A 16,187-nucleotide genomic window follows, 5' to 3' on the forward strand; every position below is an offset into this window, starting at 1 on the left:
TGTGGCATGGCTCAGTGATAAAAAGTACATTCGGTATGAATACAAGCTCTGGATTCGATCCCCAGCAGCAAAGGCAGAAAAGGCATGAATTTATAGGGACTGACTCTAAAACTATCCATGGTGAGCATGGTGGTACAGACTTATAATCCCAAACTATGGGAAGCTCAGGCAGGAGAATTTGATATAAGCCTAAGCTACATAGCAAGACCTCATTTCAAGAGTTTAAAAACTATGTGTGTTAGCATTGGGTGAATAAGGTCAAAGTTCTGTAAGACAATGTATCTTATGATTTCATTTCTATAAATCTATATGTGGAAATATTTACCCATATGTGTGTATATAATTGTGGATGTGTTTGTAGGGATATCCAAATATCAGTGTCTGTAATCCAAGCACTCAGGAGGCTGAGAAAGAAAGATCAAAAGTATCAAATCAGCCTGGACCATAAGGAGACCCTGCCTGAGGAAAACAAGTAGCTGGGTGTGGTGGCCCAGGCCTTTAATCCCAGCACTTGGACGGAAAAGGCTGGCGGACCTCTGAGTTCAAGGCCAACATGGTCTACAGATCAAGTTCCAGAACAGCCAGAGCTACACAGAGAAACCTTGTCTCAAAAAACAAAAGAAAAGAACAACAACACAACAACAAAAAAAGGACAACGGAAGCTTTTATTGAATAATTAAAATGTGACGTCTTGCATAATTCATACTTTCTAAAATGTCTACATTAAACTTACAATTCTTATGTTTGTTTAAGTTACCTTTTATTTAGAAATAAAGGGAGTTTTCGGGTTCTTGAGGAAATATTTATAGGTGGAGTTGTGTTTTACAAAGACAGAACAAAATATCATATTAAAGAACAGAAACGTGAGAGCTACACACTAAAATGCTTCTAATTTTCACTAGATTCCTTTCTCCCTCACTCTGACATTGTTCCAGTGTCGGGCAGTGGGCAGAACTGTTTAACAATGCATCTAGAGATGCCATAAGTCACAGAGTCCAAAGTGCTTACCCCAATGTGCCCCCTCCAGTCCTTAGTCCCCAATTTCTTCTCTCCTGCCCCAAAACCAGAAGCTCTGGCTCTGTCTGTTTGGTTCCTAAGACCATGGGGACGGTGGGCAAGCAAAGACCCTGAAAACCAGAGGGATGTAGGCTCACATCCCTCAACACGTTTCTGAGACTCTCTGGCCTTGCTGTCTCATCCATAAAATGGCCATCTTCTAACACATGAGAGATTCTTGGGGTGGGGGGACTGCTACTCTCAAAATCTTAGGGGTTGCGGAGGATAGGGGATTGGGAAATGTTAGCTCCACTTTTTCTTTTCTTTTCATTTGTGACAGGATCTCTTGCAGCCCTGACAGGCTTCAAACTCACTATGTCGCTGAGGGCGATCTCATACTTCTCATCCTCCTGCCTCCACCTCCCAGGTGTAGCATGTATATTGTTCTGAGAAGCAAAGCCTCCAGGACTTGGAGCACTCTAGGCAACTAAACTGCACCCCTTTCTTTAAAACACGGGTCCCTAATCTGCACCCATCCAAACAGAAAGAACCGGAGGCCTAGGCAGCTGCCCTGTCCGTCCTTCAGTCCGGACTCCGAGACTCCCTCCATCCTAAGAGATCACTCTACATGGCCCCTCATTGTTCTCTTTTACAGTCTAAGAACATCTATCGGAGCTCTGCAACTGACATCCAAAGAGTACTTTGCGGGGGGGGGGGGGGGGGAGGGGCGGTTTCAAGACAGAGTTTCTCTATAGCTTTGGAGCCTGTTTTTTGTAGCTTTGGAACTAGTTCTTGTAGATCAGTCTGGCCTCAAACTCACAGAGATCCATCTGCCTCTGCCTCCTGAGTGCCAGGATTAAAGCGTGTACCACGACCAACCGCCTGGCCCAAAGAGCACTTTACAAGTCCCTGGAATGTGGTGAGAGCTCATTATTCCAGCTGTTATTTTAACTCTTACCAACCTGCCTCTGTCATAGCAGAGTGACCTTGCGCTAGTGATCTATTTGCCTTTTGGGGCTTCTCATTCGTAAAATGCCATCATAATACTTAAACCTCTAAGGATTCGCGATAATGACTGTAAAGCACTTGGAGCTCCGAGAGCTCAGTGGGTGCCTGATAAACCACAGCTGTTTGTGTTACATAATTATTGTATCTTGTCTCCCCAGCCAGACTGGGAACTCTTTCGAGACAGACCACATCCGACTTCCCTTTGGCCTTAGCTTTAGGCACTGTGGCCTGGCCTATAGAAGGAGTTCAGGGAACACTGGTTAAGTGGCTGACAGCCTGGGACCCCACGCCTCCTCCCCTCCCCCTCTCACCAGCAGGATCTCGATGGTACCCAGGATGTACATAGCCCCAGCAAAAGTAGTGCCCAGGTAGAAGCAGAGGCCCACGGCGCCCCCAAACTCTGGGCCCAGAGACCTGGAAATCATGTAGTAGGAGCCACCAGCTGCAGAAAAAAACTAGTATCAGCGAGAGGGTAGGAGAGCCCTGGGCAGCTCTGCAGTGAGCAGGACTTAGGGACAGAGGGCAGAAGAAGGTTTCTCTAGACCTCAGGCTGCCGCCCCAGAAAGGAGACTACAGGAGACTCAGCCAACCACTCTGCATGGAGTTTGCGGCAGTAATTATTCCCATGTTGCTAATTACCCCTGTAAGGAGGTCATAGCTCAGAAAATAGGATGGCAGAGAAGAGGGTCTCAGGCTGAGTAGGGGAGAAGGTGACCATTGCCCTATTCAACACCAGCATCTGCCTCCTTCCCTAACCCCAACAGGCTCGCCCTTACCTACCTCGTGAACAATAATAGCCCTGCTCTTGGTCTGCAAGACAGTCTTGGGTCTTGGGTTCTGATGGCCCACAAAGCCTGTTCCTCTGTCCCCTGTCAATCATCGGGCCCCAGCCCTCCCCCACTCTGCAAAGGCCCCGGACACATACCAGGCACAACACCATTGGTTGCAATTGCACTCATGGAAATGGCTGTGAGCATCGTCTGCAGGAAAGAGATCATCAGAATGGTGGCTGCTGGGGGCAGCAGTGGCCTGGCTGGCAGCCAAGCCAATATACCCCACAGCCACCAGCCAAACCCACAGGCTCTCCTCTCCTGAGCTTCTCTCTGGGCCTGTTCCAACCTCTGCACATGCCAAGCCCTTCTCAAAAAATAACCTCTTATTCACCATGAAAATGGGAGGAGCTGCCATACATACAAGAGAACTCTGGTCACTCTAGTTTGGCCCCTAGGTAACCTAGGACAATTCATAAGACAATTCACTTCTCAAGCCTCAGTATTTGTATCTATAAAATGGGAGGCATAGCTTCAGCACTGACATATTCGAAGTGGTCCCAAGGCTATGTGTGAAGACACAAGAATATGAACTTGGTGTTCAATAGATATTAGATTTTTTTTCCAAGGTGGACGGGAAGAATCAATTGCAAAATTATCTGTGAGTTATCTCATTTTTGTGTGTGTGAGTAGGGACCTTCCAAAATGTTAACTCTTATGCAATTATGTTGAATTTTGTTTTCTTCTCTGCGTTTACCATTTTCATCAATGAATCTGCAGTACTTGTGCAGGTACACAAACACAGGCACACAGGCGAAGCCTGGCTGACAGTCATCAGAGAGAAGCCTATGAGACTCAGGAAGGACCAGTCAGACCTAATTTACTCTCAAAGATCACAAGTAGTGACTCCTATAAAAAGCTCAGGTCTCATGCTTCCTCCCCCCACACACCCCCAGGCCTTGAGCAAACCCTAGCTGTCTTCACTGAGCAGAGGAGAGGGGTCACTCACACAGGAGCAGCACATGAAGACCATACAGAAGGACTCCATGATGCCGGCGATGCCCACCACCCAAGTGAGCCGCAGGAAGAGGATGACGCCAAAGATGTTCTGCAGGCACGGGAGGTACACGCCCATGAAGGTGCCCATGCGCGGGGCCTGCCAGAGAGGCCAGCATCAGTCTCTACAGCCCTACTCAGTACCAACAGCCTAGACCACACCTCCTCCATGTTCCTTCCCTGCCTCTCCTCGCTTGCCTTCCCCCCTTCATCCCTCTTCCCTCTAGCTCTTGCGTCCTTTTCTCCTTTCTACCTGCCTCCAGGTTCCTCCCGTTGCCTCCCTCATGTGTCCTTCAAAACACCTCCTTCCTCCTCGCCACCACCTCCATCCTTCATCTCCCATTCCTTCCCCTACCCCCATAGCCACCGCCCTCCTTCTTTCTTCTGTGTCATTCACTCCCCCATCCAGATCCATTTTCCTCTCCCATCCCTTCTCCCCCAAGGCCCCACCTGCACCGGCTTCTTTTTTCCACCCTCATTGTTCTCCGCTTCTTCATGCTCTCTACTTCCTTGGGGCAGGTTGGTGTAGTTGGCCAGCCCACTGAGCAGGGAAGACACCATAGGGCTGGTGTCCATCTCCTCCTATGGAGGAAAGGGGTCAGTGTTAGGGAGCAGGAAGGTCGGGGCAGCAATTGGAGTGAGATGGGGACGAAGGTCAGGCCACTGAGTTTGGGATGCAATGGAAACAGAGGAGGGGGAAGCGGGGGACAGGAGAAGGAAGTGGTGAGGTAGGAGAGGAGGGCCGGGAACCACGAGGTAAAGGCAGGAGAGACCAAGGAGGGCTAGGGAGGCTGGGGAAGATGGTGGACCTGAGGGAGGAATGGAGAGGCGTCTACTCTTCCCGAGGGAGGGAGGGAGCTCTGATGAGCCAGCGTGACTAACTGTCGCCCAAGCAGCCCACCTCAAACAGGGCCATGCTCTTGCCACCGTACTCTTTCCCCTTCTCGGTGTCAGTGCTGTTGATGAAGGGACTGCTTTCCTTGGGGTTGCCATCACCTGAGAAGAAGAGGAGTCAGGGGTGACACCCATCACTCTTTCCCTATCCATCCTGCATAGAGCTATGGGGCCACTTTAACACCTGGAGCCTTGGGTCACAGGCTGGAGAAACTGGGCATGCACTGCCTTCTTGCGTGATTTTGGTTGGCAGCGTGGATAAAGAACCCAGTTTACTACTGGCTGTTCTGAGTGCCTGATGAACATGCATGTCCCTTCTTTGCTCTTGAGGAAGGGTCCTGGTTCATCTACCGCGAGTCTTCAGAGTTTCCTTCTTGGATATAAATGAGCCCATCTTAGTATGTGGGTGCATACATGATTTTTTTCTAGAGAGGGCTGCAGAGAACCCTGCCACCAAAACTCCCAAGGATACCCCCGTTCACTGTCATTCTCCCATGTGTCAACAGAATGGCCAGAGGAGGAATCAAGCAGCCTAAGACACTGTTCCTGTCCTTAGAGACCCAAGCCAAAGCCAGGGGAGAAGCAGTAGACAGGACTGCTAGAGTCTGCGAAGGAAACAAAACATCAGGGACACAGGAGGGCACACAGCCCAGCCTAAGAGGTCACAGAAGGCTTCCCAGAGGAAGTGACGCGTCAGCCGAGAACTGAAGGATGAGTAAGGGCTAGACTGCGGGGTGGCAGGAGAGTGTTCCAGGCACAGAGAACCCAGAACAGTGTGCTTGATGTCCCAGATGTGGAAGCCAACAGAACAGGTTACTGCTGAACAAAGCGTGATCTAGCAAGAGTCTTAGGAAGGGGCATATTGGGGCTGAGGAATGAAGGGTGGCTTGGGAGAAGATGACTCAAGGCAGTGTGAGCCTTAAGGAAGTGCCAGGCCATCTTGAAGAATTTGGATCCCATCCAGAGGACAATGGCAGTCACTGAAGTTTCAGGCCCAAGAGTGTCATGACCTGACTGGAGTATTGCAGCAAGCCTTCTGGCTTCAGGTGAGAAGTACGACTAGAACATTTCCACCGTCCGGGCGCAGGCTGACAACACCTCGGTCACAGTAATGTGGGGCAATGGAAAGACTCGAGTGTCAATCATTATGGAAGCATTGCTGTGCCTGATGTCTGGGGACAGGGGCGGGGGGAGAATCCAGGATAAAGCCTGGGGTTCCTAGCATGGGCCAATGGGTGGGATGGTGCTATAGCTTAATGGACTGAAGTGTGCAAGAGAGGAATTTGGGGTGGGGATTAGTGAGGGTGATCCATGGGAAGGTCCAGAAGCCTCCTGGGCACAAGGAGGGAGCAATGTCCATGAAAGAAGTTGCACACCAGAAGACCCAAGGGTAAACACACAAACGTATAGAGGAAATGTGCCAAGCCAAGGAGAAACTGTTGGTGCAGAGAAGGGTCCCTCCAAGATATGAGTTTTCCAGGGACATAACTGGGTATTTCCAGCTATCAGCTTCCTTCAGCGCCAGTCTTCCTGGACTCTGGGGAAGAATCACCATTGTCCAAGTTCCAAGTAAAGCTGAGGCCCTGTGGACCCTGAGTCCCCTAGCCCTCATCTCTTGGTGTCCTTGTCTGTCTAGCATCCTCCTCCCTGCCTCCTGGAACCCCTTTTCAGTCACCCGGCCAGGGACCTCTCTCGAGCATGATGTATCTCAACCTGTCTGAAATTTGGGGGCAGGGAACAGCACCTGCTCCAAAAAACACCCACCTCCACCTTGCCACGTTGAGGCAGAAATGCCTGATTGCCTAACCAGGCCGCCAGCCATTTTTTCCTCTCACGGAGGTGAGTTCCTGGGAATAACAGGCCCATTCTCCCTGTGATAGCCAGCACTTAATAGATGTTCAGCAAACAGTATTTGGAGGAAAATTCAGCAAAGCTTCCGTCTCAGACCCCAGAATCTGAAAAGATCTGTCTGGGACCAGAAACCAGGAGAAATGAGAGTGAGGTGGGTCCCATCTTCTAAAATGTTGGCCAGATGCCTTCTGCTCTTGCCACAGGATAGTTGGAAGGTGGCAAGAAGTTAGTGGGGTGTAAGAGAAAAATCCCTAGCAATTCAGGAAAGGACTGAGCTGGGAAAGCTAAGCTTCAGTACCAGCCTCCCTGGCTCTGTCTCCTGTTGCAAAGGGATACTAAGTTGGCCTAACTAACTCATAAAATGACTAGGGAGTCAACTGAAATAACACATACCATGGTGGCAACCCAAGAGTATCTACTGCTACGATTGCAACTACCGTTCTTAGCACACCTGGTACCCATCTAGCCTGGGCTTCTTATCCCACATCCTTCCCTTAGCTGCAAGATTTAAGGACTTCTCTGAACAGCTGGGTGCCTTTCTTAGAAGCACCCTCCATTAGGTCCCAGACCACCATCAGAAGAGCCCCTCCTCTCTGTTTTTTGCGTCCCCTCTCAAGCCTTCCTTCCTTGCCCCAGCGGATGACGCTTAGCCAACTGGAAGGGGGACACCCTGGCCAGAGACCCCGTAACTAGGAGGCCAGGCGCCAGTCTCCATGGCGACAGCGCGGACCGACCGCGCAGCGCGCTGAGCCGGCCACGCGCCCGCAGCCGCTTATGTAACGTAGCGCGCAGCGCAGAGCCAGACTACAGGCCCGATCCCGGCCAGGAAAGGAGCGCAGGGGAGGGGGGCAGCATGGTAGGCTCGTCCTGGGTCCCGCCTTTCCATCCGCTGCCTGGGCCAGACGCCAGGCTCCGGGCCTCATCAGCCAAGGGCTGATTTTGTCCCCTGCCTGGAACGCTGGGCTCATTGGTTAAGGGGGATGGGGAGTGAGCGTCTGCGTTCTCAAAGGAGCAGGACAGCAAAGGGGAAACTCGTCCTGACTCCCCAGAGCCAGGAGTCTGGGTGCTGGGAGAGCTCTAGTGGCGCGCAAGAGGCAGCCCAGACCCAGGCTGAGCCCTCCCCGCCCCCGCCCCCGTCCCCGCCCCCTGGGAGCTCTCAGCCTGAATCGGCTTTCAATTAAGCTGCGGAGGCCAGAGCTCGCCGGAGGAAACAGGCGCAGGCTACGGAGCCTCCCCCCGAGGCCAGAGGCTGGGCCTGAAGGGAATCCCCAGGGCAGCTTGGGGAGGGAAAGGGTCGTCTGACCCCAAAGGGAAGGAGATCTGGATGCCAGGGACAAAATCCTTGGGATCTTCTTTGGCTCAGTGGAGCCCTCATACTCTGAGGTCAACACCAGATCCTTCCATCTAATTCCAGGAATCTATACTCAGAGTCAGGGGCTCTTGGTCCTTCTTTGCTCAGACCCGAGAAGTCTTTAGTTCCTCCTATCACCTTCACCAAGAGTCCAGGGGAGACCTTCCCACTCTGGGATACAGAATGCTTGACCTAGGTTTGGCCAAGCGCTGGACTCTGTATATAGAAAGTCTCCAGGTGGGCCTGCTACACGCGGTGTCTAGAAATGTACAGGGAGTCCTGAGAACTGGAAAGAACTATTAGAATCCTGCTTCCAGCACACATGTGCCTTCTTTAGGAAACCCCATAGAAACACAGAGGTCCAGTGAAGGTCGGTGTAGGAAGTAGGTGCTGAAGAATACACAGAACCCATTCTGGGGAGCAGGGATGTCTCATGGTGGAGGCACCTGAGAAGGACCCCGGGAGGAAGTGACATCCCTTTCCTTCGTTCCCGGAGCACTGCTTCAAGATGCCTGGCGCTGCCGCAGAGTAGACTTTTGCAACCCCCTCCCCCTGCAGCCAAGAGAGAAGTGCCTGAAGAGGTGACCCCAGGGTCACTGGAGAGATGGATGAGCTGGCCAGCACCAGTTCTGTCCCCTACATAGGACTCAGCCCCGTGGGAGAATGGGAATGGGGTGTCTCGGACAAAGGACCAGAGATGCAGATGCCCCCAGCCTTCCCACGCCTCCACTTGGCTCTGACTGTGATCCAAAACCAAGGACCTCAGAGTCAAACCTGCTAGTGTCTGTGAGATCATGTTTTCAGTTCTTGGGGCCTTGGGCCATTTCCTGGGGAGGTCTGTGGGAGTCTCTGCCCAGAGGGTCAAGCAATGTCTACGGGAGCGTTTGAAGGCTCTGAGCGCAGACAGCAGGCACTGGAGATGCGCTAGTGCGCAGGGGACGCAACGCCGCTAAAGCGTGGGGGCTGGGGGCGACTGACAGCCGTGATGGATGCCTGAGACCGCTGGGGGGCGGCGAGGGGCCTGGAAGCCCGAGGGGGTGCCTGGCCCCAAGACCTCAGAGCAGAAAAAAAAACTGCAGTGAAGGATGACGGAGAACCGGAACTGCACAAGGATTTGCTCCAGAGCCCCTCAGCTCCTGACAAGTCTCTGCACCCACCGCAGCGAGTCCGCAGTGTCGCCACGGCGCTGGGGACTCAGCCACTGAGACCCTGTTTCTGAGGCCTCACCAGGATGCTAAAAGAGCTAACTGTAGAGACTTTCCCCCTGCCCCGCCCTGAAAACCATCCTGCTGACCCAGGGTACCAAGAGAAGGGGAAAGAGGGAAGAAGGGATCTTGCTTCCTGTCCTGAATAGGAACCCACGGAGAACCGAGAGGGAGAGGAAATTCGGCAAAGTAGACCTGAAAATCCACAGAGGAGGTAGCTTCAGGCTGAGATCAGGACTTCAGGGAGCCTTGGGGAGGGTGTCCTGGTTGCACTAAGTACCCCTTAAGGGGACGCTGCAGCCCAGACGGGAGCTATCATATGCCTCCAAACCACAGAGCCATCACTTCCCCCACCTTCCAACTGGAAGCTCAGAGCAAGGGACTGCAGCAGACTGCGCCCCCAGAAGCCGCTGTTCCCTGCTCTGCGCCAGGACGCCCGGGTCCCCTCTCGGGGAAAGGAGCCTCCCTCCTGCCCGTCGAATGGCACATCAGTCCTGCTCCAGCTATTTCATCCCTTTCCAACAGCCTCTCAGGTTTAGCTAATCCAAGTCTGGCCCCAGGCCGCGGATCTTCCTAACCCGGGGTCCCCAATCTGCCTCGGAGCGCGGCGCATTCCAGAACCTCGGACAGCGCCTATCGCATTCCAATGGAGCAAGCCTCACGGCGGCCTCCGCATCCGCAGCCCGGGTCAGTCCCCGGCTTTTCTCTACAGGAGGCGGCCCCCGCTCCGCCTCTCACCCCGAAGCTGCCCTCCTCCTTGCCGCCCCCTCCCCCGCCGCCCCCGGACCACTGCTTACCCGGGTTGGCTCCCCCATCGCCGTCCTCGCAGTCCGTCAGGTTGTTGAGCATGGTGGCTGCGCGGCGCCGGCTCCGGGATGGCTGCCTCGCTTTGCCTGCGCCCCTCTGCCCGCCTTTGCCGCTCGCTTGCTCGAGCTCTCTCGCTCGCTCTCCGCTCCACGGAGGAAGAAGCTGCAGTGCCCGCCCGCCCGGCGCACACACACTCGCACACGGACACACGCTCACACCCGCGCGCGCCCCCTCTCAGCAGCGGCGCTGCTCACCTCATCCCGTATGCAGGAGGCGTGAGCCACTGGCGGGTTTTTTTGGGGGGGGGAGGCGGAGGGAGGGAGGAGAGGGGATGAGGGGCGAACAGAGAACTCCAGTAGCCCCCTCGCCGGAAAACTGGGGGCTTGTGCGGGTGGAATCGAGAGGGTGCTGCGGGATACGCGGCCCTTGCTTCCTAGAGCAGAAGCAACCTCCCCACTCTCCGGCGCAGGCGGGGCCCGGCACGTGGGCAGGTGCCATCCCGCGCCCTAAAAATAACGGCAGGGAACTAGGTCGCGGCCGCGGGGAGGCGGCCCCGCAGCGGCTGCCTGACTGGGGGTCCGAGGTGACCCCTGGAGGGAAGATGTGGGGAACTGAGGCGGCAGGGGCGGGCACTGTAAAATATAAGGGTGAGGCAAGGCCTGGAAGGAAAACCGACCCATTCCCATACCTCTGTCCTAGAGGTTGGAGTTGAAGGAAGATGGAACCCAGGACCCCCGATCAGTGAGTCCCTGTGCTGCCCCAGGGGCCTCAGGTCAATGGATCTGTCTGGCCCATCCTGTTTTTAAACCGGTGGCTGCCACTAGAGGAGTTGTAGAGAACTCTCTCATGGTGCTCATGCTGATTGGAGTCACAGCATCCTACCCCAAGACACGTCCCTGGAGCCCACACCACAGACGGGGCTTTCTGACGTAGGAAAATTTATGGGTGAAGTCCAGTGAGCTGCAGGCAGTAGTGAGGTTCAGCAATACCACCTTTTCACCCGAGATGGTGCAGCCCCTAGGGAGGGTTTGCTGGCCCCAGGCTGGCCAGGAGCAGAGTGGGGGAAGGGAAGAATGAGGCCGCCTGCCGGTTGGGGACCAGATTTTCTCCTGGGGCAGGAGTGTCTAATCCCCTAATCCAGGATTGCTTTCTGAGGCTTTCCAGCCCTGACATGCTCTTCTGTGCTCTTCCTCCTCTCCAGCCCCTCCCCCAGGAGCTTGATTACCCTGGGAACCCTCAGCAACCCTAGAGTCCAGACTCGCTGCAGACAGTGACATCTGAGGTTTGGACCCTTTGCATCTGGGAGATCTAAACATACCATCAAGTGTAATGGAAATACTTTACAGTCACTCTGGTTCCTGACTCGAGTCCTCAAAATCCCGGGCAGAACAACTGTTCGTCTTATCTATTGCAGTTTTCATTTCATAAATGAAAAAACTAAGCACCAAGACAGAAAATGACTGCCCATGAATGCCAATGAATGGCAGAATTCAGTCTAGTACCCATTTCTATCTACTCCAGCTTAGGTCGCTCTTCAGCAGAACCTCTTTTTAAATTGATCTTGCCTCCAATGAAAGAGACAAGAATACAATCATATCTATGCTGCTCAGCTGCCTCTGATTCTCCGCTTCAAAAGAGAAAGGAAAAATTAACAGGGGTTTAGTCTGGGATGAGTTTTGCCCCTTTTATGCCCAGGTTTCAAAGATCCTGGGGCCTCTTGGCTGGAGCAGAAAGTCTCCCGTATCTGCAGAGATACCTTACAATGCAGGCATTTTCGGGACCTTGGACAGGGCCGACTGCCATACTGGCCCTGTGGAATTTGTCAGTGGTTTCAGGCCAACTGAGGAGACTTAGTTTTGTAGACACCCAGCTAATCCATTATGAAGGAGAATTAACTATTCAGACAAGATGTGAGCATTTGGGATCTGGTGTGATGGCTCAGTGGTAGATAAAGGTACTTACAGCCAAGACCGACAACCTGAGTTCAATGCTTGGGACCCAACTCTTGCAAGTTGTCTTGTCTACACATTCTGCATACATGCACAGTAACAGTATAATATTTTAAAGAAGGTGTGATTATTTGGTACCGTTGACTATCCCAGAGTCAATTAGTCACGTGCATGCACGTGTGCACATGCACACACACGCGCACACACACACACACACACACACACACACACACACACACACCAGCACACTGTAGAGGTATGCATAAAGGTAAAACAAAGTGTGTTTGTCTGAGATGTTTTCCAGCAATCTACAGTCTGGGATGTCTCCCTAGGGGCATATTTCTTTATCTATGGTCTATGGCCTAGTGCTATCACATCTCTGATCATCCAGGGAATAAACCTGTCTATAGGGACATGTGGATCACCACAGAAAACAGGTAAAGGCCAGAGTGACTGCCCCCTCTGTGAATCCTCACTAGAGTTGACCTGGAGAGCCACCTGGAATGTGGAAGGTACTGCTTCTATCCTGTCCTCTGCTGCAGAAATCTATTTATTCCCGGACAAAACCAAGCTCCTCTCTCTGGACCTCAGCATCAGCCTCCTTAAAGTGAAAGTCTTGGATAAAGGCTTTGAGTTCTTCCTGAGGAGGCCTTGAGATATAGCTCTGTTTGAGAGAGCTTGATTAACATGTACAAGTCCCCCAAGTTCAATCCTCAACAGCACAAAGTATTTAGGGGTGGAGGGAAGCCAGCTGGTTGGTTGTAGTGGTGCACACCCATCAGGAGACAGAGGCAGTGTTCTCATGACAAGTCTGGGGCTAGCCTGGTCTACATATGAGTGCCAAATCAAACAGGGAACTGCAAAGTGAGGGAGGGGAAAAACATTCCTCCTGGGGAGTCCAGACCAAGCAAAGTTAGAGTCTTAAAAAGAGTCCCCAAGCCCTTCAACTGACACTGCTCAGGGAGGCTAAGCCCTCTTCCTTGCCTTCCTGGTGAGGCTTTCAGAAAACTCACATCAAGCACCTCCTACATGGCCAGCCTGGCCTTGGCCAATAAGAGGTAGCCTTCAGTTCTGAGGCCCAGGAACCAGAGAGACCACTCAGCATACCCTCCCCATGCAGAAGACCAGAGCCCTGGGAAAATGGGACAGGAGAGGAAAGCCCCTGGATAGAGCAGTTTAAGAGACAGTGAGCAGGCTCCTATTTTTGAACTCAGAGTCTCTAAAATTCATACCCCCCCCCACCTTGTGCTTCTCAGAGAGAAGCTCAGTGGAACTGCCTTCCACCACGTGAAGACTGAGGTGCAAGGAAGGACTTTATAAATTATTTTTCCACTTACCACTTATGATGGAATTGGAGTCTAGAAATGGAAATGGAATGGGAGGCATTTTTCCTCGTGGGCTGAATTTACAAGTGGAGACTAGAATCCAGCATCTCCACTAAGCCAGGATAGGAGCTGTCCAGAGGAGGCTGGAAGACCCAACTGTACCTTTTTGTCCACTGGTACAGTATTCCCCACCCATCCTTATTACCACAGTATCACCCCCTTGACCTACCCACCTCCTGTCATGGAGCTAAGACCCCAAGACCTCTCCTTCACCCCTCCTCCTGTCACATGCACGCCTTATCCTCCAGACCCAAATGCTGGCAGAGAGTTGATGAGTCCAGAGCATTGCACACCCCACACATACAGGGCTTGCAGCAGAGCACGTCAACCACCACTGTCTCCGTGGCAACCGGGGGCTTAATTAACAGGCTGCAGCCCGTCGCCATGGCAACAGCACCCCAACAGCCCCCTATTCCCATGCAGACTCAGCCTATCTTCCCTATTTCCCAATCTGGACCTCTTCTCGTGTAACTCGACCCTACCCTCACCCCGCCTGGAAAGCTGGGGCCTGTAGATAGCTCTGGTTCATTGAGAAGAGAGCAGGGGAGAGGGAGGATGAGAATGAGAGAGGGAAGGAGGGGGAGGGAAGGAGAGAGGGAGAGGGAGAGGGAGAGGGAGAGAGAGAGAGAGAGAGAGAGAGAGAGAGAGAGAGGGCTGTCACCATGGCAACTGCAGCCCTGTTCGTAACCAGTTTGTTGTCATGGAGATTCCTAGGGCTCACCTTGGGCTGAGGTGGGCAGTAAGGTTCTGAGTCTTGATTGAAGGTAGTGAAACCAATTGGACAGCACATACACATGGTCTCACACACACACACACACAGACACACACACAGAGATACACACACACACACACACACACTAATAACAGCATCATTCTTCCCAATTTACACAGAGAGAGATTGAAGCATGAAGATCTGAATCCAGGGGAGGCCCCACCCTTATAGAGCATCAAAAACTCTTGCCTCATTTTTGTCATTTGAAGTGTTTTGTTCTGTTTTTGAAGGGTCTTTCTTTATAGTTCAGGCTAGGCTGCCTCAGCCTCCTGGAATTACTGGTGTGAGGTGTGACTACTGCTACAAGCTCATCTTTAGTTATTTTATGGCTGGAAGGACATTGCCTACTTTACACTACAGACAGGTAAACTGAGCCCCAGGGAAGGAAAGCAGCATATTCAAGGTGATATCACAGAGCTTGGGCCAGAGAATATGTGGTCCATCCTATGGTCTTGCTTCATCCCCTTGCAAAAATTAATTCATTGCCCTTCCATGAAGGCAAGCCTCAATTTCTGTGAGCCTGGCTAATCCTAGGGTCCCTTTCCACTGTCCAGCCTCCCCCTGAAAAGCCGAGGGATGGGGGTGTGGGCGAAAGGATGTGGGCTTGGCTCAGAGCTGTAAGGATTTGTCTACTTCTATCCTGGGAGGCTACCATCCACCTTCCTTCCTACGGACCAAGACAAGCACCCGAAGCATGCATGCTGCAGTCAGGGCTAACGGTGTATTCGAGGCTGAGTCTCTCACTTAACCTTTTCATCCCTGTAGGTCATGAAGCAGGCAACCCCACAATGGCAAACCCTACACTGGACCCACAATAAAACACGATGCTCACACGTATATGGTTTGCCAGTGTCCCCACAGCCCCTCCCACCCTTACATATGTTGTCACCGCTCCCTTTGACCCTGGGGACAAGAGGTGGGCGAGCATCTCTCTGAGCTGCTCACAGATTGACTCTTGTCTGCACACTGACACAGGACAGCTGTGGGAAAGACACCAGATGCTAAGCTCCCCCTGGGAGCACGCGTCTAATTCCCCGCTCAGTGACCTTCAAGGAGGAGGTGCTTGAGGTCATCTGAGGGCTTGAGAGGTAAAGAGTCACCCAAATCATGACAAAGGGGACCTTTGAATGAACTCATAGATACACGTGCCCACCCCACAGACAAAAACAGAAATCTATATGCTGTGTCCATCATACAACACTGGCAGTACCGTGACACACATGAGCACTGGCTCACTGAGTTCTTGGCAGGTCATGGAAGCCGGTGTGGGATATACACATCAAGACATGCACACACAGCCTCAGCCACAAGCACACAACATCCCATACTCACATTCATTTCCCACGTACACTTGGACAGTCAGGTTCTGGCTCTATGCTTTATGCCAATGGTGCAGGTGTTAGTATGAGCAGAAAGACTGAGCAATCACCTTGGGACCTGAGTCCCCAACACATTATTCCCAGGCCAAGGTCTGAAGAACAGGAGGAGAAAAGGCAAAGAGGGAGGAGACCAGAGCCACACACTCTCATCTGATGAGCCCCGATCGCTCACTGTCAGGCTCTGGGTATAGAACTCAGAACACGAAGATAAAAGACATGATCTCTGTCTTTGGTACGCTTCAACCAGCATCTGTTGATGTGCTCCAGTGGGCAGGCCGAGGAGGAATGACTACCTCTTCCTGGGAGCGAAGGAAAGGGGAAAGGGCTTCAGAATGAGTGGGAGTTTTCCTAGCTGTGGAAGGAGGGTGGGGGTGAACAGGGAGAGATGTACCAGATGCAAATGAGGAAAGAAGCTGAATGACACACTAAAGGGTCTGGCCTTTATCCTACAGTGGTGGGCATCTTTGCATTGCTCGTGGAATGGTTAGAATGGGCTGGCGGCAGAGAATCCAGAGAGGAGGATGTGGTCCTGGCTATGTGAGCAACGTCAGCGTCTTGGATCAGGGGATTGTGACAAGCAGAGGAGAGATGTAACAGAATTCAGGATCAATTTTGGAGGTCAGTGGCCAAATCACGAGGGACAGTTGGGTTTTATGAGAAGAGAAAACGGTAATGAGACTCAGCGTTGCTGAATTTTTTGATTCTGAGAGGCTGAACAAGCCATTTTTTAAAATGAGAAGCAAGAGGAGTTACAGTAAAGAGAG

General features: G+C 52.4%; 1 protein-coding gene across 3 annotated transcripts in view; it reads right to left on the minus strand.

The window, feature by feature from the left end:
• Nucleotides 1–16,187, minus strand: part of Slc12a5 (solute carrier family 12 member 5) — a 36,685-nt gene that overhangs the window by 19,270 nt on the left and 1,228 nt on the right. For 2 of the 3 annotated variants that reach the window (XM_038330263.1, XM_038330264.1), the window contains exons 2-6: nucleotides 4,732–4,826; nucleotides 4,281–4,412; nucleotides 3,784–3,930; nucleotides 2,930–2,984; nucleotides 2,316–2,446 (exon numbers count right to left, since the gene is read on the minus strand). In XM_038330263.1, the coding sequence (XP_038186191.1) occupies nucleotides 2,316–2,446; nucleotides 2,930–2,984; nucleotides 3,784–3,930; nucleotides 4,281–4,412; nucleotides 4,732–4,826 (560 nt within the window). Of the gene's footprint in view, nucleotides 1–2,315; nucleotides 2,447–2,929; nucleotides 2,985–3,783; nucleotides 3,931–4,280; nucleotides 4,413–4,731; nucleotides 4,827–9,928; nucleotides 9,996–16,187 lie in introns of those variants that run through there. The other variant, XM_038330265.1, reaches the window with a different exon arrangement.

Source organism: Arvicola amphibius, chromosome 5 (assembly GCF_903992535.2).
Source record: "Arvicola amphibius chromosome 5, mArvAmp1.2, whole genome shotgun sequence".
Lineage (NCBI taxonomy): Eukaryota > Metazoa > Chordata > Mammalia > Rodentia > Cricetidae > Arvicola > Arvicola amphibius.